We start from the raw sequence: 24315 nt of genomic DNA on the forward strand, positions 1-24315 counted from the left end.
GCTGAGCCCGGCAGCAGGAGCGGCTCTGCGGCACCCCGGGCGTGCCCTAGGCGAGCCCGCCCCGCGGTATTTGGGGTGTGTGTTTCGATGCTTGGTGTTTTGCTTCGGTTTGTTTCCTCTATGTAGGAATGCTTTCCGGATGTGGCAATGGGACAGCTGGCAGCTGGTTGGAAAATAACCTGCTGAGGTGCTGCCAGGGAACAGCTCTGCCGTGCAAGAATTTCCCCTGCGGCGCTTCCTGCCCGCTCCCGGCTGTTGGCGGCAGTTTGGCTGTGCCAGCCCCGGGCCAGCGGCTGCTGCTGCTGGGGAAGCCTGTCCCACCTTAGGGAACGGCACCACACAGGTCCCTGCACGGGGTCGCAGCGTGGCGCCCAAAGATGCCGAAGTCTGTAGGTTTTCACTCCGAAGCATTCCGTGAACGGGGACCTGCACGAAGGAGAAGGAGGAGGCGCATGCAAAAGATTCAGCTGAGTTCGGTTTTCCCAGCTTCTCTGTTACCTTCTGGAGCGTGTCTTGCAGTTACCTCTGAGCACAGCAGCCGCAGGACAGGGATTGAATTATCCATCAGCAAGTGCTCCTAATAAAGCCAAAGTCAATAACTCCACTGTAACTCCACTATTTTGAGACTCTATATAATTATGGATTATTTGAAACTCCAAAGGTGAATATTTTGTAGAGCAAATGAATCTCAAAGGCATTTGAATGCAAGCCTGAATGGCCTTATAGAACAAGATTTTTAGGTGTGTATACCAACGACTGTTTCGGAATTGATGATTTTTCCCAAGGTGAAGTTTAACAGCGTCTTGTTCATTGATAATGTTTTGAGAAACCTTGTGTATTTTTTAACAGCCACCTAGCAAATTTTCTTAATTTGATTTGTGTTTAATACTGCTAATGTCAATTAGAAATTAATCGTTAACTGCAATTCACGAAGCTGGCGGAAACTTTGTCTTTTACCAAAAAACTGGAAGTTCACTCCAGGTCACTTTCAGTTCTAAAAAACGCACCTTTGGTAGCAATCTCCTTATCTGATAGAAGACATTGAGTCACATGCAAGGCCAAAGCAGTTGTGCCCAAAAGCTTGGCATATGGCAAGTAGAACTACAGAAGACAAACCTTTAAGGAGAGAGGTGGATTCTGAGAAGAAAAAGAGATAGCTAAGGATCCTGTAGTTAAGGCAATAAGAGAAGTTTTAATAAAATTAATCTAGCTGGTTCTAATAAAATGTGCTGGTTTTGCTTGATAAGACAGAAAAGGTGTTACGCATGTGGATTTTATGTGCCTCTACTGAATTACTGTTTTTCAGAATTTACACAGAAGAGTGACTTAAAAATAGGATGCATTCTACTTAGGAAGATGGCATTTGTTTCAAACAGCCCTACATTGCAAACAGTGAGCATTGGATCCTAGGTGTACTTTTGGAAAAAGGTACATTTACATAAAATATTTGTGTTTTCAAAGACCATTTGGACCGTTTATCTATCAGCAAGTGTATTACTTTCTCCTTGTTCTCCCGTTCCTTGTTCTGCAGGCTCACTAGAGGCTGGAAATCCCTCTCAGCCGAAGCTGAGAACCAGGAAGAGAACAGTCATTGGAAACTTGAGTAGGAGACAAGCTGAAACATAAGAGAGTGCACATCCTAGAAGTGATAATGTAAGAATGCCAGTATGGTATCTTTAAACAAGGAATTGCTCCTTTTTTTGCTACAAGATGATTATGTTTAGGAGTTCAACATTTGGAACTCTCTGATGGTTTTTTCCTGCATCTCCACTGGTGTCTCAATGGGTTCCTTTTTGGTTGTGTTAGCATTATGAGAGAGCAGGTGAGCTTCCTGGGTGCCCAAGTTGTTTCCTCGTACTGAGGAAGACCTAAGGCTTACTGCTGTTTTCCTTTTCTACAGCTGTCTGGTTTCTGCTGGAGAGAGACCTGGCAGGGGGTGGAAATCAAATCTGGATGATCAGGAGTAGTGACCTGTGTGCACATTGGAAGTCATTTGCTCCACCCTTTATGTCTAGCCCCTGAAAACTCATCTTGGAGATTTTTCTTTCCCACTTCCACAGAATATATTATTAACTTGGTGGCTGGTTGTTTTTGTTTTTTTTTTTTTTTTTTTTTCTTTTATCTCTGTAAGAGATTTATTATGAAGTTCATTCATGTTGAGAGATACCCATGATATATTTCAAGCTCAATGTGTTGAGGAATAGTTCTCACACGGGTGTCTTGGCCCGCAATCTGCAGATTGAAATGCAGATTGAGCTCCTGGTTGGACCTCGAGACAAGAGGCCATGAATTCCCAGCCTTTGGGATAACAAAGGACATGAAGACAGGTGACAGTAGCCAGGTGGATGGACAACTGAGAGTAACAGCCGGTGACTGCCGACCTTTTGGATAAGGCGACGCCAGTGCGATGGATGAACAGAGCGGGGAGGCGGGAGAAGACGAGAAGGAAGAGCGGGACTGAGGGTATAAAACCCTGGGGGTTCTTGGGCTTGAGGGCTTTGGAAGTGTTTGGGCGCGCACTCCGCTGGCCGTGTTGCGGAACTACAGGGTGTGGTTACTGTAACAGGAGAAGGCGCCAGCGAGTCAGGGCCAAGCCGGGGGCTCAGGTGTGTACGAAGCCGCTCGCCTGCCTCGGAGCCCCGGTTCCCCGTAAGCTCAGGAGCGCGGGCAGAGCGCAGGCGGCGGAGGCGCCGCTCCTTGTGCCGGGCCGGGCGCGGCTCCCCTGGCCTCGGCGCAGAGCCGCCCTGCTCCCCGCGGGGCTCTCCCGCCCTCGCCTCCCTTTCGGTTTCGTTTTCGTTCTAACGCGGGCCGGCGCTGCGGGAAACGAAACTGGGCAGGGTCTACGCGCCGGGCCGGGTCGGCTGCAGGAGCGTCCGCGGGTCCCGGAGCGTCGGCAGCGGCTCGGAGGTACCGGCGGGGCGGGGGCGCGGGAGGAAGGGCAGGGTCCCTGCGGGACGGGGTGCCCGCGGCCCGGCTGCAGACGCCTGGCCCGCCGCGCTCGGTGACGGCAGCCCGGGGTCATCTTTGGTCCGTGCGGCTACGCCTGGCATCACCGCTGCTCGAAGGGATATGCTAAGTGCCGTCACGTTCTCTTCTGCAGGAATCGATTCTAATTCTGGGGAAACGCTACTGTTTATTTTCCTCCCACAGAAGTCAGTAAATGATTCCATCTTTTCCTGTCAAGGAATCTCCTCAGGAATCTTCTCTAATCACTGAGTTCTCCACTCTGCTTTCTAAAACCCTTATTCCAAGCAATCACTTCCAAAGCATTTGCAGACCAGTCATTTGAATTAGAAATTCGAATCAGTTTCCCATGAACTTTGTTACTGGCACCAATTTTCTGTTTTATGTCTTAGCAGTGACCTATCTACCAGGATTAGGGCTGCCTTTATTCCATGTTTAGAGCAACAGACAAATCTTTGAATGTTACTTTGCAGCATCTATTGAAGATTGTGTCAAAATGGATCGTGAGTATATGGGGAAGGTCAACTCTTACGGTCAAAAAAAGAAATATACAGTGGTTTATGACCCCGTCGCCAAAACGGGCCCACCTCATGATCCTGAGTAAGTTCTCTCTGCCTGTCAATAACGAGCGGGGCTTTTCTTGCAATGAGCAAACTGTGTAAAGCTTGCAGTCACAAATATTGATTTGCTGAAAGCACATGTGTAGTGGGAAAGCTGGTTGAAACAATGAATTGAATGGCAGGTGCATGGGGAAGACATCATGTGTGATACAGTTTAAGGAGAAAACTTATTTCAAGGGTGATGGCTCTTTTTCAGAAAGTACCAGCAAGGCACCTGTTACTTACTAGTAACTGTATCGTATATTATGCATCTCCTCTCAGAAGGTGGATTGGGTTACAGCAAGATTTTCAGTTTGATTTCAAAGCTACAAAGCAAAGTGTTTACAAAGCATTGTTGATTTCTAGTCAAAAAGGTTGGGTGTATTAACTGATTTCATACTAACATATTTAATGTGTAGTATATTTTTTAACATCTCTTACAAGAAGAGGGTGTTTTGCTTAAGAAGTTTTGCTTTCCCTTTTAGAGACAATTACATGTGATGGAATATATTTTATTTTTTAACACTGATACAGTGCATTTTTTCCCTTGCCAAAGGTTGTAGATACTCAAGATCTGTAATATTTCCTTGCATGATTTTTAAATTTTTTTTTGCTAGTTTGTATGAAGACAAGGCTTATGTTAATAATTAATACATTTCTCTTGCTGTGTTGCATGTTGTCAGATAGCACTGTCTATGCAGATTTAGTCTTAAGTCTGTCTAACATCTCAGAATAAATTAATAGATATTATTTGGATCTAAAATGTTAATAGCTATCTTATTTTTTTGCCCATGTAGCTCATGTAATTCAAAAAAGTAACTTATTGCAGTAAAGGCTACAGCTGTGGTCACACAGCAACATCTTAATTCTTCAAAAGTGATGGCATGGGACTGACAGAACTTATGTTCAGTCCAAGTTGTTTATTCCATTTGTTGTGGTTTTTCATTGTTTTTCTCTATGTTCTGCTACATTCACAAATGAAATTCAGCCCATTGTGTGACATCTAGGAAAATCCTGGGTAACTTGGGCTATTCCAAGGATACAGTGTAAAGTGTCTGGCTGTAGTGATGTGTGCTGTAAACCTTCAGTCCCCTTATGCTGCTCTTTCCTGGAGTTCTGGATGCATTGACCACTGCTGGTTGTGAGCTAGCTCCCTAACTCTGCTGTGCTGTTCCATCTCATCTGTCACCTTGCAGCTGTCTGAGGCATGATGCAGAGATATCTCCCATCCTATCATGGTTCTGGTGCTGAGGCTGCTTCCAGTACTGGGTCTGACAGGGTCAGTGATGAACACAATGTAAGAAGGTTAAAGGAGACCAGGGTGGCTCAGTCCTGAGCTTTTGTGGTCTGGGAATGCAGAGAGTGGACAGTTAGGCCACTAAACCTGTCAAGCTTTGGAATTGCTTATTGCCTTGGTGAATGACTCTGCACTTATGACCAATTCATGTATCGCTCCTGCAGGTAGTCCTCAGCTTGGTCATGGAGATTCACTGCAGATTTCATCAGGATGCTTTGTATTTTGGTGCATTTTGTGTATTTTGATGCAGTGTCATAGCTGAATGTGTGTAGTATTCAGTACTTAGATATGGGTTGGCTGATAAACTCCTTCCCAAAGAAGAACCTTTCTTACATGTTTTGCTTTTTCTTTGTTGTTTCCTATGTGTAGAGGATATGGCACACTATGGGGGTGCCTTTTCCTACTGTTTGCCTCCTTAAGATTTCTTGTTAGCCTTGTTTACACAATGAGAGCAAGCACTTCATTCTGCATCTCCATTGTTTCCCACCCAAACATTTCATTAAAGGGAAGTGGAGAATGAGGTTGGAATAATGAAAAAAGTGAGTTCCTAAAGTCACTACACTATCTGAGACCAATTTTCCCACAGAGGAGCTCATGGTGCTATGCCTTGACTGTGTGAATCCACCTTGTTGGCTGTGAGCATTTACACACTCTGTGCAATCTGAAGCACAGAGGTGCTCTGAGGCTCTAATGGTCACTTTAACTTGGTGCAAGTATGTGCTGCTGCCACAGGCAGAAATCCAGTTGTTCTTTGCTCCTCTGTTGCAAAGGCAGTATCAGAAACATTAGGGGATTTGCAGCTGCAGGACAAGTCAGATCTGTAAGGACTGATTTGTCTGAAATCCAATTATTCATTATTAGGGCGCAGTGGTGGGTTGACCCCAGGAGGCAGTGAAACCCCCAGCTACCTACTCACTTTCCCTCAGTGGGAGAGGGAGACAATCAGAAAGGTGAAAGGGAGAAAAAACTTGTGGATTGAGATAAAGACAGTTTAATAGACAAAGCATAGCTGGATGTGCAGCCAAAGCAAAATAAGGAAGTTGGCTACTCCTTCCCATCAGCTGGCAGATGTTCCCAAGAAAGTGGGGCTTCATCATGTCCGGTGTGTACTTGGGAAGGTAAACACCATAGCCATGGGGATCCCCTCTTCCTTCTTCATCTCCCAGCTTTTATTGCTGAGTGACATGCCATATGGCATGGACTATCCCTCTGGCCACCTGCCTTTGTTGTGTCTCTTCTCAGCTTCACACCTACCATTCCTCTGCTTCCTGAAGGCCAGAGTGGGAAAAAGAAAACAACTTTGGTGCTGAGCAAGCACTACTCAGCAGTAGGTAAAACATTAACCCTGTGTTAGTTCCAATCTGGCTGCCCTGAAGAAAGTTAACCCCATCCCAGCCAGATTCAGTTCTGAGCGGCATCAGATTCCCATTCTGACTCATGGAGTTGCTGTATGGGAAGCAGGACATGCACAGTTGTGGAATAGAGGAACAGAGAGGGAAGGGCTCAGCAACTGAGCACAGAAAGGCAGGACTGGGGCTTGTGTTTGTTTGTTGGTAACTTTTTGTTTTGTTTTGGTGGGGGTTTTTTTGACTGCCTATAAATTAATCTCTCACAAGCACCAGACATGTTTTTTGCTCTTATTAAGCAGTTTACATCACAGGGTACTAAAGGTGAGTGTAATGTCACATCTGGTTTCATGTAACCAAAATTAGCTAAACTTTCCGCTGTGTAGTGTCACACTACTGAGATGTGTCCTGTTGTTAGGGCTTTACGACCTTGCTTGTAATGATGCTGACCTCATCCATGCTTATGCTCTTAAAAATGAAATTATTTTGATTTAAGAAAGCAGTTAAAAGTACTGTTGGAACTAATAAAGTGAATGTATTTGTGACTAGAGAGGAAAATTTTAAAAGTATTTATTCTAAAGAATTATGATAATCATTGGTTTGATATAAGAAAAACACATTAATGCTTCAGTACTTCTCATAGTTATCCTACAGTGCTTTGTAGATAATAAACCCAAAGTTTAATCTGATAAGGTTAATAAAGTATATATGTGAGAAAAATGTAGCAATGTTTCAGACAAGTTTTCTTCATTGCAGGTTCACAGTTGTTGTGATAATAAAAGGTGAGAAATATGGTAGTGGCACTGGTAAAAGTATAAAAGCAGCAAAAGAAGTAGCAGCAAAAAAAGCATGGGAAAGGATTGAGGAAGAGGTGAGTAAACAGTAGGATTGTTTTGGGGGTTATTAAGCAGCGTACATAACATGTAATGTAGTAAATGTTGCATATCTGAAAGTAGATTTTTGATAACGTTGTTTAATTTAAAACAGTTTCTAATTGTTCAAGTTGTCTTTGTTTCTGTCTTATTCAATTTTCAACTTTTTATCACTGAATTGTTTTCCTTATTTTTTTCCAATAGGGTTGGTATCTAATACTGTGTTTCATCCTCTGCTGTTATAGGAGATAAGGAAACGTATTTGCCTTTGTTAAGCTGCCTTGGTGCATCCAAAGTGGGCAATTGTCCTTTTATATCTTGACAACTGTTCTATGATTCAATATCTGCAAAACATTTGCAGGGCATTACTCAGCGTGTCTGTTGCCACTCTGCTAATGAAATTGCTTACTTTCACTTGTTCTAGTTAATCTTTTTTCCCTTTTCATTATATTCTTTACAGTATAGCTAGTTATATACTCTCTCCTTCCTTGATTAAGTCTAGGTTTGAATTTTGCTCCTTAGTTTTCTGCCAAGTGTTTTGCCCTTCTTTATTTGCCATGCTCTATTTTTTCCAACTCTGAATGCTTCTTAGCACTTCTTGAGTGAAATCTTTTCTTCCCTATTTCTATATGGCTTTTATTGTGTCCTGTCATTACTTTAACACATTTGCTGCATGTCTGCTGATATGTTACTGATGTTGACTAATCATGAGGCAGCTGAAAAGTCCTGCTTTCCCCTCTTGTATATGCATAGGAGCATTTGCAGCCTTTGCTAAATGGGAGCATCAGCAGCATCCTGCTGCCATCCCTTCTTCACAGCTTGTTCCCTGTATTTTCCTAAAAGGGGTGGGATGAGGCATGGTGAGAGGTTGTTAAAGGCAGAAGTGTAGTACTTGGAAAGCCACTTTTACGTTTATTCAAAATGTAATAATTGTGCTTGGGATGTCCGTCTTTGCCACAAAGGACTCTTAATGGAAACTTGGGATTTCTTAAGAGTGTTTTGAAATGTGGACAAACCTTGCAGCTATATTAGTTCTTGTGCACTGTTTATCTTAATGTATTTTTAAACTTAAGTTTTCAAGTTACCTGTTTTGTTTGTTTTATAGGAGAAGAGTTCATCAAATATGGCAGCTGCAGATTTAACAACAGGTCAAACAACCTCAACAACCTCATCACCTGCACCAGACAAGAATTATGTCTGCCTGTTAAATAGTATTTCACAAAGGACGGGTTACACAGTTAGTTATACTACCCAAAATCGTACTGGAGATGCCCATGCTCCCACGTAAGCTATAATTTACCTTCCCGCTTCCTTCTAATACTTTTTGTGTTTACTAATGCTACCATTAATAATCCTTGGTCATGTTAGCTGAAGCTTTAGGAGTCATACCATCTGCCTGAGAGCATTATCCAAAAGCTTCTTGAGCTCTGTCAGGCTGGTGCTGTGACCACTTTCCTGGGGAGCTGTTCCAGTGCCCAGGCATCCTCTGGGTGAAGAATCTTTTCCTGATATCTGGCCTAAACTTATCCTAATTCAGCTTCATGCTCTCTCTTTGAGTCCTGTCACTGTCACCACAGAGCAGAGATCAGTGCCTGTCCCTCCTGTTCCCCTCACAAGGAAGCTGTAACTGCAGTGAGGTCTCCCCTCAAACTCCTCCAGGCTGAACAGACCAAGTGCCCTCAGCTGCTTCTCATCATAGGCCCTTCACCATCTTTGTTGCTGTCCTTTGAACAATCCCCAATAGCTTAATGTCATTTTTATATTATGGCACCCAAAACTACACACAGGACTTGAGATGAGGCCACCCCAGTGCAGAGACAATCCCCTCCCTTGCCCTGCTGGTGATGCTGTCCCGGTTGGCCCTCCTGGCTGCCAGGGCACTGCTGAGTCAGGTTCAACTGGCCAGTGACCAGGATCCACAGGTGCCCTTCTGCAGTGCTGCTCTCCACTGAGTTATCTTTAAGGCACAGCAAATTAGTTGCCTACCATTATTAACTAGATTAAATGTGTATTGAAAATGCTGCCCTGAAGATGTATACTTCAGATTTCCATTCTATAATGTCGCTTGATTGTAGTGTTTAAAGATCATTACATTGAGACTTGTTATATGGGATATAAGACTCGATTCCCTGTTGTATTTTACAGGTATTCTGTTAGCTGTACAATTAGAGGTCAATTGTATGGAAAGGGCACTGGACCTTCCAAAGCTGCTGCAAAAAAAGCTGCTGCAAAGGAAGCATATGAGAAGGTAAATAAGGAAAGCTATATTATGTGCTATATTTAGCCTTATCACAGAAGTTTAAATCTTTGAACCAATTTCTTTATTGTATTTAAAAGCATATTTCATGGATTCCATTGAAAAAGGAAACAATCCATATTTTAGTATGTTGGTTGGGCTACTGTTAGTAGAATTTATGTTGTGCTTTTGCATCCTGGATTAAAAAAACTAAACTGCTAACAATTGGTATCTCTCTGTGTTCAGAATAGGTCTGATATGTTGTCATTCAAGGATGCACACGTTTTAAAAATTTTAAAATTCCAACTCATTGTCTTCTGTGAGAAGTGTTGTTGGGCTGGCAGACTATGAACATACTTCTTTTACTGTCTTCTGTTGGATCAAAAATCTATTGTGTAATGTGAGAGGCAAAAGCAGGAGTCAGAATCAACAGGACGTGCCTTCTGAAGTGTTCCAAGGCACAGTCCTGTGAAACAATTGCTGACACCATCCTCTGGAAAGCAGAGCTGTTGTCTTCATGTTGGCAGCTGTTATTTCCACATGTGCAAAAAACTATCAGAATTCTAATAATGATCCAAACCCTCTTCTGAAATGTACAGAACATAAGAACTAACTAAATGGAGGGTAGTTTAAAGAGAAGAATGGCAGTATAGGGGAGGAAAGAAGCCTTTTTCACTTTTAAGTACTTTTACAATTATTTGGCTGTTACTGTGAATTTTCAATGCTTTTAGAGTTGTTTTTAAGTCAACCATGTAATTAATTAACATCCTATTATAGATCTAGGAGCCTCTCTTAATATCTTCCTTGGTTGTAAACCCATGGATCTTTTTATTTTCATTGAAGTCTGAAATTTATTACCTCAAACAGAACTTGTATACCATATAGTCTAAATTTAGATTGGATTGTTTTGGTTTGGTTTTAATTTTTAATAATTCTCAGTGATGTCTGCGTAACAAACAAAATGTAATCTGGCAAAATGTAGTAAAGGTCCAGTACCCCTGTATTTAAAAAATGGGTTTGTTTGTTCTCATTTAAACATAAACCCTATGTTTTTGTGTCCACAATACTGTGATGGAATAGCAGGAAACATAAAAAAAAATAATTGTTTACTTTTTGTGAGATGATGGTCTATATCCATTGTAGTTGTTGCTTTTAATGTTACTTTAATGATCTTATAGGTAGTGGGAGGAAGGGGAAGAACGTCTATTAAGTATTTGGGATAAGTTTTTTTTAATTCAACCCTAATTTAGTTATGAGTTTTGCAGTGTTTTCATGCTGAGGACATTGACTGTCCATTTGTACTGACTCAAGATTTTCAGTTCTCCTGATTACATATATCAAAGCCTACATATATCTCATTTTCCACACAGCAGTTGCACATGCAAACAACAAAGATATTTGCTTTTCATAACTCTTGCTCTTATCCTGGTTTTGAATAGAATCCAGACTCTACTTTTGTAAATGTGTCTGTATAGTACACTCACTGTGGCAGGGCCCTGTGTTTTTCCTTTCTCTGAGTGGAAATTGGGCAAGTGCATTTCTTCTGCAGGGCTTTGAATGTTTAGTGCAGTTACCAACTTGCTCTTAGGACCCTGTAATCTTCCCTCTGCCCTCTCTGGATGATCTCTTTTGCTCTAAAGATTTATTTATGTGATTTTGTTAAACATGGCTTTTTTTTTTTTTTCCAGTGGGAACTTGAAAGAGCTAATAACAGCAATTCCTCTCAAGTGTCAGCTGAGTCTGACTCAGAGTAAGTTGGGTTCACTGCTAATGTTACAATATATTTAGTAATCTTAGAGGGTAATGTGCTCTAATTCTAAATAAAATATATCATTTTATTGCTTTATTGCAGTATAAAGCAATCTAATTTTAACTTCTGTTCCTTAAACTTCAGAGCAAAGTTTGTTCTACTTGTGCAGTTTTATGTGAGTCTGTATGGGAAAGCTTATAGTAAGTTTAGAGCTTTCTGATTTGTTCACATTTTAGTAGTTCTTTCACAAGTATTTTTTTTTGTGATATAAATGGATTGCCCTACCTCATTCAATAGCACTATTTCATGCCATTTTAACACTCATTTTCCTATTGAGACACTCTTGTGAATTCAGTGTAATTCAATTTCAGTACTCTCCTGTGCTCCATATTCTGCTTTCTTCTCTCCCATTTTTCTTTTTTTCCTCCCTTTTTCCATCCTACATGAATCTTCATTTCCACCAAAGGGAAAAATTTGCTTAGCAAAAGAAACTGAACATAAAGTTTGAGATGTGATTTAAAAACCAGCAGTTTACCTGTAGTGCCACTACCACTTTTACATTTTTCTATCTTCTAGATATCATAGACTCATTTTATAATAGAAATAAAGGAGAATATTACAAAGTGTTGTTATTTTAATAGCTTTCAAGCAGGACGTTTTGTAGTTTAAATCAGTTACGATTGTTAATGCCTTTTCAGGTTTTGCTTTAAAAACTGGGATTTTTTGGTACTTCTTTTCTTGTGATAATAATTTTATTATTGTGTTATTTTCACCTAAAAATAGTTCATTATTTTTCAGTAAAATCACCATTTGCTTTGCTGACTCATCTGCAAAGTTGGAAGAAAAAATGAAGGACATGACAATATGTGAAAAGCCTTCACCTTCTCAGGTACAGTATGAAAATGGTCTTCCTCATAATTACATTTTAGACCCTGAATAGGGCATGCTTCTTGTCAGAGTGTGACATCAGTTTGTTCTTTTATCCACTAATCATTAGAAAATACATGCATTTTTCCTAAGAACGTTCAGTAGGGGTAACCATAGTAATTTCCTTCTCTATTGTGGATCAAATTTAGGTAGTGTTTAACAAATGCCAGTAGTCCCAAGAAGAGGGTCAAACTGAGCTCGTTTTTTGCAATGATAATGTTATGCATAGCATATGTGAAAAACACTGAGCTAAGTGAAAAACACTGAGCTAAGATTCATTCTTATGACATTGTTTACATAGGGTATGATCATGTTTATAGGCAATTCCTAGATACATTATCAGACATGTTTTAAACAGGCTGCAGTGAAAATATTCAGGATACCTCAGTTAGGCTTTTTTTTCTGTTTTCCATGTAGAGAAATGCACAAAGGTCTGTCTTGGAGACCAAAAGGTATGTTTACTTTTAGATTGCTATCTCCTCTAAACAATATATACCTTAATAACTTTATTTTTTCTATCTCTAGTAAAGAAATGCTACTGTTGGGGGGTATATTTCTTTTCTCATCATGTGTTAGAAAAACGGCTCATTATAAATTTTGCTTTTATCCTTGTTAAAGAAAATTGGCAGCTAATTTTGCTAATGTAAGAACCAAGGAAGAGGAAAAAAATATGTCAGATTCCAGTGAAGGTTTGCCAGATGTGGACACAAATACTGGAAAAGAGAATGGGAGTCCACACACTGTCAATAAAACGTAAGAAGGATTTTTTTTTAATTAATATTTGTAAGACAATAACGGTATGTATGACTGTAGATTTGCTTCTTTATTTGTGGCAGAAGGAGGGAAAATACTGCTGTGAAAAGAATTTTCAAAGAATATTGATATTAGATTTTTTTCCTGGAAATTTCAAATCTAGCATAGAAATTGACAAGCAATGGTATTTAAAGCTCACAACCAAATGTCATTCATGTGAAAGTGTGAGGGTGGTTACCTGACAGGCCTGGAAGGGTCACTTTTCCCTTCTTGTTTTAATCCCCAAGGCTGTGATTTAGACCTGTAGATTGGTCAAATGATGACTGTAGAATGATATTGCAGTAGATGTATTAAATCTGTCAAGATTGTTTTTATATTCTTAATTGAAAATTAAGTTTAATTAAGTGTGGTTTTCCTTTTTTATTTGTTTTTAAAGATTTCTTCAACTTTTTGAAAATATACAGCATATTGGTGCAGGTGGTTTTGGGAATGTTTTCAAGGCAACATCGAAGTGTGATAAGACAACTTATGCAATCAAACGAGTTGAATTCACAGAGTATGTACTGAATGTTTACTTCTGTCTTCTAGGACAACTTTAATCAAGACTTTAATACTTTATTTTCTCTCTTCAACAATACTAGGAGCATTTAGGTGATTTTTGTTAATTATCTGTCATTTCTAGTGAACTGTTTTCTTTATTTCCAAGTGAAGCTGAAAGTGGTCCTGAACCTTTGTTAATTTTTGCATGTAATGGGTTAATTTTTCCTGGAGCTGTAAAAATGTAGGTATGTTAAGTTCTCTTTTCCCTGAACACAGTAGTGCTCTGGTTGCTAATATTGCAAAATGTGTTTGGAGAAAACCTGATGATTATTAAAACATTGAAAGCAGTCCTGTTACTTTTGACAGGCTACATGGAAAATTTCCATATCAGTAATGTAAAATAACTACAATTATGGAAAATATAAAAAAAATCCAAGTAATAAATTTTGTAGTGGGAAAATGCTTTATACCTGACCCATGTAGTCATTACTCTCGTGCTGTGTTGCTTATCTTTTATAAATCTCAACAGAGAAAGATGATCTTAATTTTTTTTTAAAAAGTAATTTTCTGTTACCCAGTGGAGTATTTTATCAGTGATTGAAAACATTAATTTCTTTTAGGTTATCTATTGAAAAGATTTTAAATTGTTGGAGATACTTGTCCCTTGAATTGTGTAATATGTACATTTCCTTTTGGATTCTTGTCTTGTTTGGAAATACATGTTATTTTCATTGGCATTGCTATCCTGAGAGCTATACTGAGAACCTTCTACTGATTCTTCAAGTCATGACTGCTGCTTTGCTGGCAGGTTTGCAGCTACCTGCTTTTTCAGCTTTTTTTGAGTGGGGATTTAATTCCTAATGGGATTAAACCAGTTTTTGCACTTCGAATAACTGAGCAGATGGAAGACAACCCATCAGATTTGTAACTTTAGTTTTGGCCTGTGAATGTATATGAAGGAGAATAATATGCTTTGTTTCTAAATTAATCTAAAACTATCTGTATCCTGCTACTTGATAGCCTATCTTTTATTTAACTTTGTGTTACATTGTAATAGGGAAATGCCTTTTTTAAAAATTCTTTCCCCCTCCTGATAGGAAAGTGGAGCGTGAAGCACGAGGACTGGCAAGACTTTCACATGAGAACATAGTGCGCTATCATTGCAGCTGGAGTGGGTACGACCGTATCGAGGGCTCAGGCTCAAGGTAACTACAAAATAATAGTTTGCATTCACAAACTTTTTTCACAGCTGTAGTGAACTTCACGCTATTCATAATTGGCTATCAATTATTTTACAAATATAAATGCACACACGTGCAATCATACTGCTAGAGAAAGGGCACAGTATTTCCAGCAGCAGGTTGTGTGTCATTAAGTATATTTGCATCATCTTTTCCTTGATTAGTAAGGTACATTATATAATTTTATATTTCACTCCTCTCTTGATATATGGAACATAATGAATTTACAGAGGAGAGTAAGAATGCAGAACGCAAAATGTGGGGCAAGAATTAACAACAGAAAAAATTGTCTGTCACTTGGCTACCAAATTCCTGATCAGAAGTTTCCTTTTTATAATAAGTACTGGTCAGCCAGTAGCTATCATAGATTTAATTATTTCCCTAAGTTAGTATTTTAACCATGATGCTTGAAACAGTGATTTTGATTGTTTAGGAAAGGAATACAAAATGAAATGCTCTTTAATTTAGAGGTAGCCTTTTGACACTGAGACTTCTGGTAAACCAGTGGTGAGAGTTTTACTTCTAAGTTAAACTATTAACTTTTCCAAGATTTTGTGGTAAGCTTTTTTTACTAGCTGTGAATTCATACTCTTCACATAGGCTGCCATACTTACTTAGAGCCATAAAATATTAATGGATTCAAAATTATGGTTGGTGTGATACATCTCCATTATTGTGCTCATTAAGTGAGCAGTAAAATGGCAGAAAAAAGTATGTCAAAACAGAACCATTAATACCTTGGAGCCTCAATATCATGTATATATTTTACATTAAACAGTTATTGAGTAAAAGAACAAAAAGTCCCCAAAGCCAAGAACCCAGACTGGAATTTGTGCCCTGACCTCAAGCCTGCAGAGTCCTGAGCCATTTAATGCTTGTTCTTTCAGTGCTTCAAGCAGCTTTATCCAAGGGCACTCATCACACAGCATACATAGGGAAAAACCAGTGCATGCTTCTCTTTGTATTTTCCTTCCTCTCACCATCTCCAGCCTCAGCCTATCTTATGGGCTTCTCTGGAATGTGTGAGGCTGCCAGATGAATATATTTCATTGAATATTATATTGAATATATTTCATCTAGATTTCTAGTCCTCAGAAGGGCTCCTGTGACTAGCAGAGCAATGTCACTGCATTACCTTCTTGACAGGACAGAGTTGGAAAGAACATGAGCATTCTGGGCAGGATAGGAAGGCTGATCTCTTCAGCAGAAACATGTCAGGGTCTTCCACCAGGTCCTATAAGGCCAGATGGAGCCAAGCACAATGGTATTTCTTCCTAGACAGGACATACTTTTAGGTATGAGGGAAATGGAACTTGGGCATTCAGAAAACCACCAGTGTGAAACTAGAAAGCAACCAAAACTTCAGAAATATTCCAGGAATATGTAGCAACTGAGCAGGGATTCTTTGAGTTGCAGTCCTTTTTATTTAATGCAAATTGCTGTAGGATTTTTCCTAAAATTAAGGGACTTGCAGACTGTGTTTTAGGTAACTCCAAAAAATAATTCTTAGCAAAAAGGGCTCTTGAAGATGACTTGGGGGGAATTGTATCTTGTCAATTTCAATATGGTATGTCATTTTCTTTTGAAGATGGTATTCAGACCCAGAAATTCTCTGTCTTTTCATCCAAATGGAATTCTGTGAACAAGGGACATTGCAAGACTGGGTTATAAAAAATAGTGAAGACCGAAAGTATCATGAAATGGCACAAGACAAATTTTTACAAATAGCGAAAGGAGTGCAGTGTATTCATTCTAAAGAGTTAATTCATCGAGACCTCAAGGTATGTAGCATAGGTAAATAAAGAAAAAAAACACCAAAAAGTTAAAGGTAGTATACTTACTGAAATTGCAGAGAATGTTAAAATTGTTTATAGTCTTGGCTTACTCTGTTTTGTACTCTAGTATGCTTTGGTTATTGCTAGTGACTGATTCTCTTTCAGCAGTTGGCAGAACCTCATCCCAAAATCAGATGAACTTGGAAGATCTCAGATTACAATAGTTCAAAGAATCAGTAGTCATTAGCTAGCAGGCATTTTCAGTGTGTTACTGGGTCACAAGTCTGCCTATTGGAAAAAGCAAAGTTGAGTCTAAAAAGTGGCTCTTGCCATTTTGTAAAGGGATAATTTATCTATCCTAATACATGCTGTGTTGGAAAACAACATCCTCTAGTTACTTTTCTATGCATACAAATGTTTGAATGCTACAGTTTTGGATAGACTTTCAGTCTCTAGATATGCACAGTCATAAGATGATTTTATTTCAGTATAAAGATTCTAAGGGACAAAGCCTTAATGGCTTCAGGATGGAAGCTATAATGTTGCTTACAGAGTTTTAAATCACTCATTTAGTGAAAAAAATCATTAGTGTGGTGGCATTCCTAGGGTTAAGTTAACTTCCCTGCCTGACCACTCAGGAGCCACTCTGGCAGTCAAATTCCCACCACCAGAGACCTTCACAGCTGGAACTGAAGTCCCTTTACAGCAGGCAGCTCCAGTGTACCCACAAGTGCCTCACTTGATCCCCTACACACCCTGGCCATATTTGATGCTCAACATGGGGTTCAAACCCTTGACCCTGAGATTAGGAGTCTCATGCTCTACAAGCTGAGGTAGGGATGAGGCTGTGGTCAATCAGGAGTTGTATTCTCCCATTTAATGCTCCTACTGAATCCACATGCTGCTTGCTCACTTCCCCTTCCCCTGTGGCAGGCTGGAGAGAAGAACTGGAGGCACAAAATGTAAAGAGCACCGGTTGAAATAAGAATAATTTACTAGAAACAGCAATGAGATAAGAAAACAAACACAGACAAAAACACTAACAAGATTACAATCAGAAGTCTAATAACTAGGGTGATTCACATGCAAAAGTTCACTGTGGAGCCCTGCCTGATCATGCTGTGCTCCCATGACTCGAAAGTGAATCCTTCCCCTGTTCCCAGAAAATGACATGAGGTGGTATAGAATAACCTCCTTGTCTTAGCCATGTATTCCCCACTGATTACTGTCCAAATTAGCCCTCTCCTGAACAGAACCAAGTTATACTGCTAACTCTTCTACCTCTATTTGAATTGAGGAGCTTTCTTCTCCTCTTTGATCTGCTGTCAGCTTAGGTGCTTGGCCATCAGAGATCTCCATGGCCCAGGATAGGTTCAAGCTGAGATTAAAGTAATTTGTACCTGGTAGGAACAAAGCCATTAAATAGTGTAGCTAGCTATAGGTACTATGTTAAATATGGGTGGTCATGGTCAGACCTGAAGAGAACAACTACACAGGGCATTCTTTACATGAAGATCTCTTCCTGTTGACTACTAAGTATCTCCTGGCCTTATGGTCCACGAGTTTCTTTGAGTAGAAGACAGCATGAGGCTATTTGGTTTTGTTTTAAAAACATTCAGAAGTGTAGTTTCTTTATCTCCTTTGGGAAACTTCATTGAAGCACATATAGTTCTCTTTTTAGTTGTTTGACTTCATGTTCTGGTTTTGGCTAGGATACAGTTAATTCCAGTAGGTGGTACAGTGCTGTGTTTTGGGTTCAGTATTATAGTAATGCTGATAACACACTGATGTTTTGGTTGCTACTAGGTAGTGTTTATTTTAAGTCAAAATACTATTTTTTTACACGGAAGAGGGGCTGATCTGGGCTCAGGAAGGGGATCTGGCATCAGTCGGTGGGTGGTGAGCAATTGTACTGTGCATAACTTGTTTTTCCTTGTTTTGGTTTTTAAAAGCCTTTTATTATCATTATTATTTACATTATTATTAAATTTTTCTTTTGCTTCTATTACTAAACTGTTTTTAACACAGCTTACAAGTTTACTTTTGGTTCTCCCTCCCATTACACTGCATGGTGCTTAGTTGCCAACTGGTCTTAAGCCAGGACACTGTCAAACTTAAAAAGGGGAAGTTTAATGTGAACATGATACTCTGAGATACATGTAGTAAGCCTTAACTCTGCATTTCATTTAGTACACATGATCCTTCTGTGCCTAGGAGAAACTCTGACTAGAGTGGAATTCCATGTAAGACTAAATGCTTTGCCTAAGTGTATCAAGTTCTGTGTAGGATTGAAGAGTGAAAAGCCCTTTGGGACATAGACTGTTATATGCACACTGTATTTGAAGAGCAGTTAAAACATGACAGGGCTATGACTGAGCTAGTGGAAAAAAAGATGCAGTTACTGCAGAAGGTACTACTTAAAATTTAGTTTGTGTTTTTAAAACTTGATTTAAGTTTTTCCTTTTTCTGCACCATCAGTTTGTTAATGCTACTTTCTGAACAATCATCAGATTTTAAGGGAAACACTTCTGTGGCTGATTATGCTTGGTGTGGTGATAAACCTTGGTCATTTGGTAATTTTTTTTTCTTTTTATTTATATATATGAAAATAGCCTCAGAATGTATTCATATCACATGATAATAAAATAAAAATAGGCGACTTTGGTCTTGTGACTTCTGTGGCATTTGAGACTCTGACTGAGAACAGAGGAACAAGATCGTATATGGCACCAGAACAGGTAATTGTCCTGCTGTATTAGTGTCTCTGTAATTAGATGTGCATTATGAACTCAGCATTGGATGTTCTCAATCCTAATCTCAATAATAAATCAAGTTGCCTAAAGTTCCCTGGTATGACTGTATGAGAGAATAACTGTACTCTGGATAAAGCTTTATCACAAGTGTGGTAAAGATTTTTGCTCTGTGTGAACATACAGTCTCACACTGCATGCTGTAAGTAATGCTCGTGTAAAACCAGGCTGCCAGACATATATTTAAATTTGAATTTAGGGCCCCTGTTAATTGCATCATTTGAGCTTCTCTGTTTGTTTCATTATTTGTCACAGGCAATATTGGCATGCTTTATCTGTATAGGTATGTAGAAGTCTTAATTTCAGGGTGTTCAGTGTGACATAATAGTCACTATTTAACAGGTCTGAGGCAGAAAGGGTTAACAACTTAGAAGGGTATTGAGTCGGGCCAGTCCTGTAGCCTTGGGGTAGAAATTTCTGCTGACTTCAAATTTTGCTTTTAGGAAGTGCTGTTCTCCAGTTGGATTTGATACTTGTATTGTTCTGTTCTGATCTTTCTAGATTGGGACCAAATATGGAAAGGAAGTAGATATTTATGCTTTGGGATTAATTTGGTTTGAAATTCTTTCAGCAATCACTGCTCATGAAAAAAGTGAGGTATGTAATCTTTAAATTTAAAAACGCCCACTGTTGTTGTTTTGTCTTGCTTCTGGTATCACTTATTGATAGCTAGATATCACTTATTGATATCTGGTATTGATAGCTGGTATCACTTATTGATAGTTCTAGAAGGAATCTCTTAAACTTGAACAATATCTCTATTTACATCTTTTTCCTTAATTCATTTCCATAAAGCCTGTAAATCCTCATACCTCAGTTGAAATGTCATAACTGAGGGAAATACTACAGTTTATTCCACTTCTGTCCTACTACATATACACCAAAGTCCAAGCGTGCTAAAGGATCATGTCATGCAAAAAAGGATGTCAAGTTTCTTATAAATTTTTTCTTGGGTCAGAAAATTAAAGGGAATGTTTTTCTAATTTTAGGAAACAAATTATGGATGGGTGAGTTTTATCTCTGCCATGTTCTTGTCTTCACTGCACAGTGGAGCAAGAAGAGTTTCTAGCAAATCAAAAGCCTTGCAGTTTTCCAAGATGAAAACAAAAGTGATTTGGAACATGTTACTTTAAGTGAAACAGATATTATTTCTAAAAGAAAGCCCATGTTACTTAAGCTTTTTTTAAAAAGGTATCCTGTATGTGCGTGGAGCTTCTTATGTGCAAACCTGCATATTGGTAGGACAGTGATGTAGCTGCTGGGTATCTTGTCCAAAGTAATTGTGGTTGGATTCAGCTTTTGAACAGCCAGATCCTTTTGCCAGTATGAGAAGATCATACCAGTGTGTCTGTTCAACTTGGCTCTCTCCAGCCACCTTGCAGTACTTCCTCAGATCTTCTGTTCCTGCTCACAGTTGACTGCAAATGCATGCGCAGTTCCATGGTGTTTACAGTTGGAAAAGCACCATTTCCTTAAATTATAAAAATCTTGTGCTCTGCAGGCAGGTGGGAAAGTTATGTGGATGGAAAGTCGTAGGATGGTCTTCAGCTGCTCCATTAGGTCAGAAAGAATTTCACTTAATGGAACATGACAAACTCTAGTGTTGCCAAGCCCTGCTGTAAGAACATAATGTAAAAGCAAAGTTGATTATTCTGTGCTGAGTTACTGGTTCAGTTATTGGTCCCCAGCAGGTAAGGTCACAGGCCTGAAGCTACTGCTAAAGAGAAGGGAAAAAACTCCAAGTTCATGGGAGCTGTTGTTTTACTGGATAGCAGTTGTAAAGGGCTTGCTATGCCAGGCTTATGGGGATAGCTGATGATTCAGGATACACAGCTAAGTCCAAGAACATGACTGTCATCTTCAGGCAGACATTACACTAGTAAACAGCAAATGAATTAAGCAGACTGCCCTCTTTACCCAGAAAGCCACTTGCAGAATCACAGAATGGGTGAAGGTGGAAGGGGCCACTGGAGGTCATCTAGTGCAGCCTACCTCTTCAAGCAGGGTTCCCTAGAGCACATTACTTGGGCTTGTGTCCAGTGTATCTCCAGTCAGGGAGACTCCACAAGTTCTCTGGACAGTCTGTTCCAGTGCTCAGTCACCCACACAGTAAAGTTCTTCCTCATGTTCAGGTGGAGCTTCCTGTGCATCAGTTCCTGCCCATTGCCTCCTGTGCTATTGCTTGGCACCACGGAGCAGAGCCTGGCTCCATCCTGCTGGCACCTCCCTTCAGATGCTCACAGACATTGATGAGGTCCCCTCTCAGGGCCTCTTCTCCAGGCTGAACAGGCCCAGCTCCCTCAGCCTTTCCTCATTACAGAGATGCTCCAGAGCCTCAATCATCTTTGCTACCCTCACTGGACCACTCCAGGGGCTCCATGTCTCTCCTGTCCTGAGGAGCCAGGACTGGACTCAGCACTGCAGATGTGCCTCACCAGGGCTGGGCAGAGGGGCAGGATCAGCTCCCTTGACCGGCTGGCACTGCCCTCCTAAGGCACCCCAGGATTCCACTGGCCTTCCTGGCCACAAGGGCTCACTGCTGGCTCATGGATGGCTTGTTGTCCACCAGGACCCCCAGGTCCTTTTCCACAGAGCTGCTTTCCAGCAGGTCAGCCACCAGCCGGTGTTATTGCCCAGGGTTATTTCTCCCCAGGCACAGGACTCTGCATTTCCTGTTGTGGAATCTCACAAGGTTCCTCCCTGTCCATCTCTCCAGCCTGCTGAAGTCCTTCCCAAGGCCTGCACAGCCCTCTGGGGCATTGGCCACTCCTCCCAGCTTTGTGTCATCAGTGAACCTGCTGAGGAGGCATCTGCCCCTCCATCCAGGTCATTGATGAACAAGTTAAACAGTACTAGGCTCAGTATTGAAGCTAGGAGGACGACACTGGTGACAGGCCTCCTACTTGACCCTGTCCTGCTGAGTGTGACCCTCTGGGACCTGCTGTTCAGCCAGTTCTCAGTCCACCTCACCATCCATTTGTCCAGCCTGCTCTTCCTGAGCTTGCCTATCAGGATGTTGTGAGAGACACTGTCACAGAGAAAATAAATTAACTAAAAGCCAGTTCTAAAGCACATAATGGCAAATCTTTTGTTAGTTGCTTTGAAGTCCATGTAGCATTTTATGCAATGACATAGAAATAAATGTGTGGTACTGGATATGGTAAAAAGGAGGAAGCACACCTGCTTGGCTTGGAAACAGAAATTCAGTTGTCTTGCTTTTTTTCTTTTCTTTCAATGTCATTAGACAATACAAATCCATTCCTTTTAAATTAGGGAAAGAAAGATAATGGTTCTGAAATAGAGGAAGATTGAAACAATTGTTGTGTGTGAAGCTTTTAAGCTTAGAAATGGAAAATAATTGATGAAAAGGCCATAAAACCAAACCAAAGCACAACTAAATAAAAAAAGCCCCAACTTTCAAACTGTTTACAGTTACCTTCTGAAGCCTTACTTTTCCTATAGATTTGTGTTTTCCTAACTACTTCAGTAAACTATATGGGTTATAAGGTGGAGTTACAAAACAAAACAAATGAAAGCATACCAAAACTATTCTCTTTTATGTATTTCAGATATGGTCTTCTATTAGAGCAGGTGAACTTCCAGAGTACTTCAAAAATCAATTTCCAGCAGAGGTATGGGATTTTAATATATTTTTGGTACTGTATTAATCAAAAAAAAAACACCAAAAACCCAAACTATTGACATTTAAATTTTTTTTTCAGGCATCCATAATCAAAAAGATGCTTTCAACAGACCCTTCTGGAAGAATCACTATATCTCATCTACTTGACCTTCTTAATTATGTTGATAAAGAGAAGGCACTTAGAAATTATTCTTATTGAATGTCCCTTCACACTGTGTCAAATCCAGAGTTTGATGAATTTATTACAATTGGTGAAATGACAACAGATGTCAGAAGCAACAGCAAGACTTGGGGTGTGTCTTTTCCTTGGCCACTTCACCATTTATATCTGCCAGCTGCAACCAGGACAGGGCAAGTCTGCAAGAAATCACACAGTTTTTACCTGGAAACATAGGTTGTGGATGAGCTGGACTGTTTTGCACAATAAGTACCTGCTCCTTTTCCCCTTCGAGATCATGTTGTTGTGCTAAAGTGCTAACTGGGTTGTGCTAAATCCCTGCATGTGCTGCACCCATTAGCCCTTAAGGTTATCTATTGCTTTCCATGGAAGAACTGCTGTCTGGTGGTAGGTGACTCAAACCTTTCTGATTTGTTCAGTGATACTGTTAATAATTATTGGAATGCTCCATTAGTACCAAGACTAGTTTTGGCAGAAAAGGAAATAGGTGCACATTATTCTTCACTGAATTTCAGTACTATAAGTTTTCTTATCTCTCCACAGCTGCTGATGACCTAGCACCTTCAGTGCTCTAGACTTTAAACTTGTAAAATGAGGATTTCTGTAAATGTTAAACATTCAGCTTCTAGGAAATCTAATTTAGAACAAAGCTCAATTTTGGAAAACTTTAGGTTTTTATGGTGTCTTTTTTGGAAAGGAACATTCAAGGTGCTATTAATATAGGACAATTCTCTTCATTATAGGAAAATTGCCTCAGTAGTAACCATTTGAAATCCTAGGCTGAAAGAGCACTTTAAACATTCCCATGCTTCTAGGTTTTAGTCCCTTATTGTAATACTGAGGCATGCCTAATCCTGAGTAACTGTACTTAGTATCTCTGGTGTGCTCACAGCCAGCCCCACAAAAGGGAACAGCAGGTTCTCTGCTACTCTTCACCTGTGAAAAGAGAGGCACATTTGTGAAAAGACAGATGCTTGTCTTTGAACTCTATCTCGTCAAACTGTTCATTGATGTGGGGTCAACGTAACTCTGTAAGGGCAAACGAGCAGAGATTTCTAAGCAAAAAAATAGGTAATATGTAAAGTACTGTATGCTTTTTCTGATATGTTAAATGGGTTAAAAGTGGGTGACTGCTCTAAAAGAAATAGTACAGTATTTATATTCTGAGGGAAATTACTGATGTTCTGGTGCAAGTATTTGTTGCTAAATAAGAATGTGATTGTATAATTTTTAGGGCCTTACACTGCTTTCTTTTTTTCTCTTTATCATGAATGACATATATAGAATCATAGAATGGTTTTGGTTGGAAGGGACTTTAAAGATCATCCAGTTTCAACCCCCCCTACCCTGGGCAGCGACACTTTCCAGTAGATGACATTACTCA

The 24315-nt window shown here is 39.9% G+C and overlaps 2 protein-coding genes across 7 annotated transcripts in view; one reads left to right on the plus strand and one right to left on the minus strand.

Moving 5' to 3' along the window:
- EIF2AK2 (eukaryotic translation initiation factor 2 alpha kinase 2) lies at positions 1-22968 on the plus strand. Of its 3 annotated transcripts, XM_063151849.1 has the most exons (18): positions 6-661; positions 1307-1428; positions 1532-1653; positions 3438-3564; positions 6963-7077; positions 8184-8362; positions 9224-9326; positions 11003-11064; positions 11863-11953; positions 12409-12443; positions 12610-12744; positions 13181-13300; positions 14382-14489; positions 16114-16306; positions 18913-19038; positions 19612-19707; positions 22680-22742; positions 22833-22968. In XM_063151849.1, exons 4-18 carry the CDS (start codon positions 3461-3463, stop codon positions 22950-22952), a joined length of 1650 nt encoding a protein of 549 aa, XP_063007919.1. In that variant the 5' UTR covers positions 6-661; positions 1307-1428; positions 1532-1653; positions 3438-3460; the 3' UTR covers positions 22953-22968. The 3 variants fall into 3 exon arrangements, with proteins under 3 accessions (XP_063007922.1, XP_063007919.1, XP_063007921.1); XM_063151852.1 differs by lacking the exon at positions 13181-13300 and having other exon boundaries at positions 1-661; XM_063151851.1 differs by lacking the exons at positions 6-661; positions 1307-1428; positions 1532-1653 and adding an exon at positions 2822-2907.
- GPATCH11 (G-patch domain containing 11) overlaps positions 15927-24315 on the minus strand; it is a 14959-nt gene continuing 6570 nt past the window's right edge. Inside the window, exon 9 of one of the 4 annotated variants that reach the window (XM_063151855.1) lies at positions 15927-16161. The gene's annotated coding sequence lies outside the window, so the exon portion shown is untranslated. Of the gene's footprint in view, positions 16162-17263; positions 20727-22970; positions 23868-24315 lie in introns of those variants that run through there. The other 3 variants (XM_063151857.1, XM_063151854.1, XM_063151858.1) reach the window with 3 other exon arrangements.

Source organism: Melospiza melodia, chromosome 3, assembly GCF_035770615.1.
Source record: "Melospiza melodia melodia isolate bMelMel2 chromosome 3, bMelMel2.pri, whole genome shotgun sequence".
In the NCBI taxonomy this organism is placed as follows: Eukaryota; Metazoa; Chordata; class Aves; order Passeriformes; family Passerellidae; genus Melospiza; species Melospiza melodia.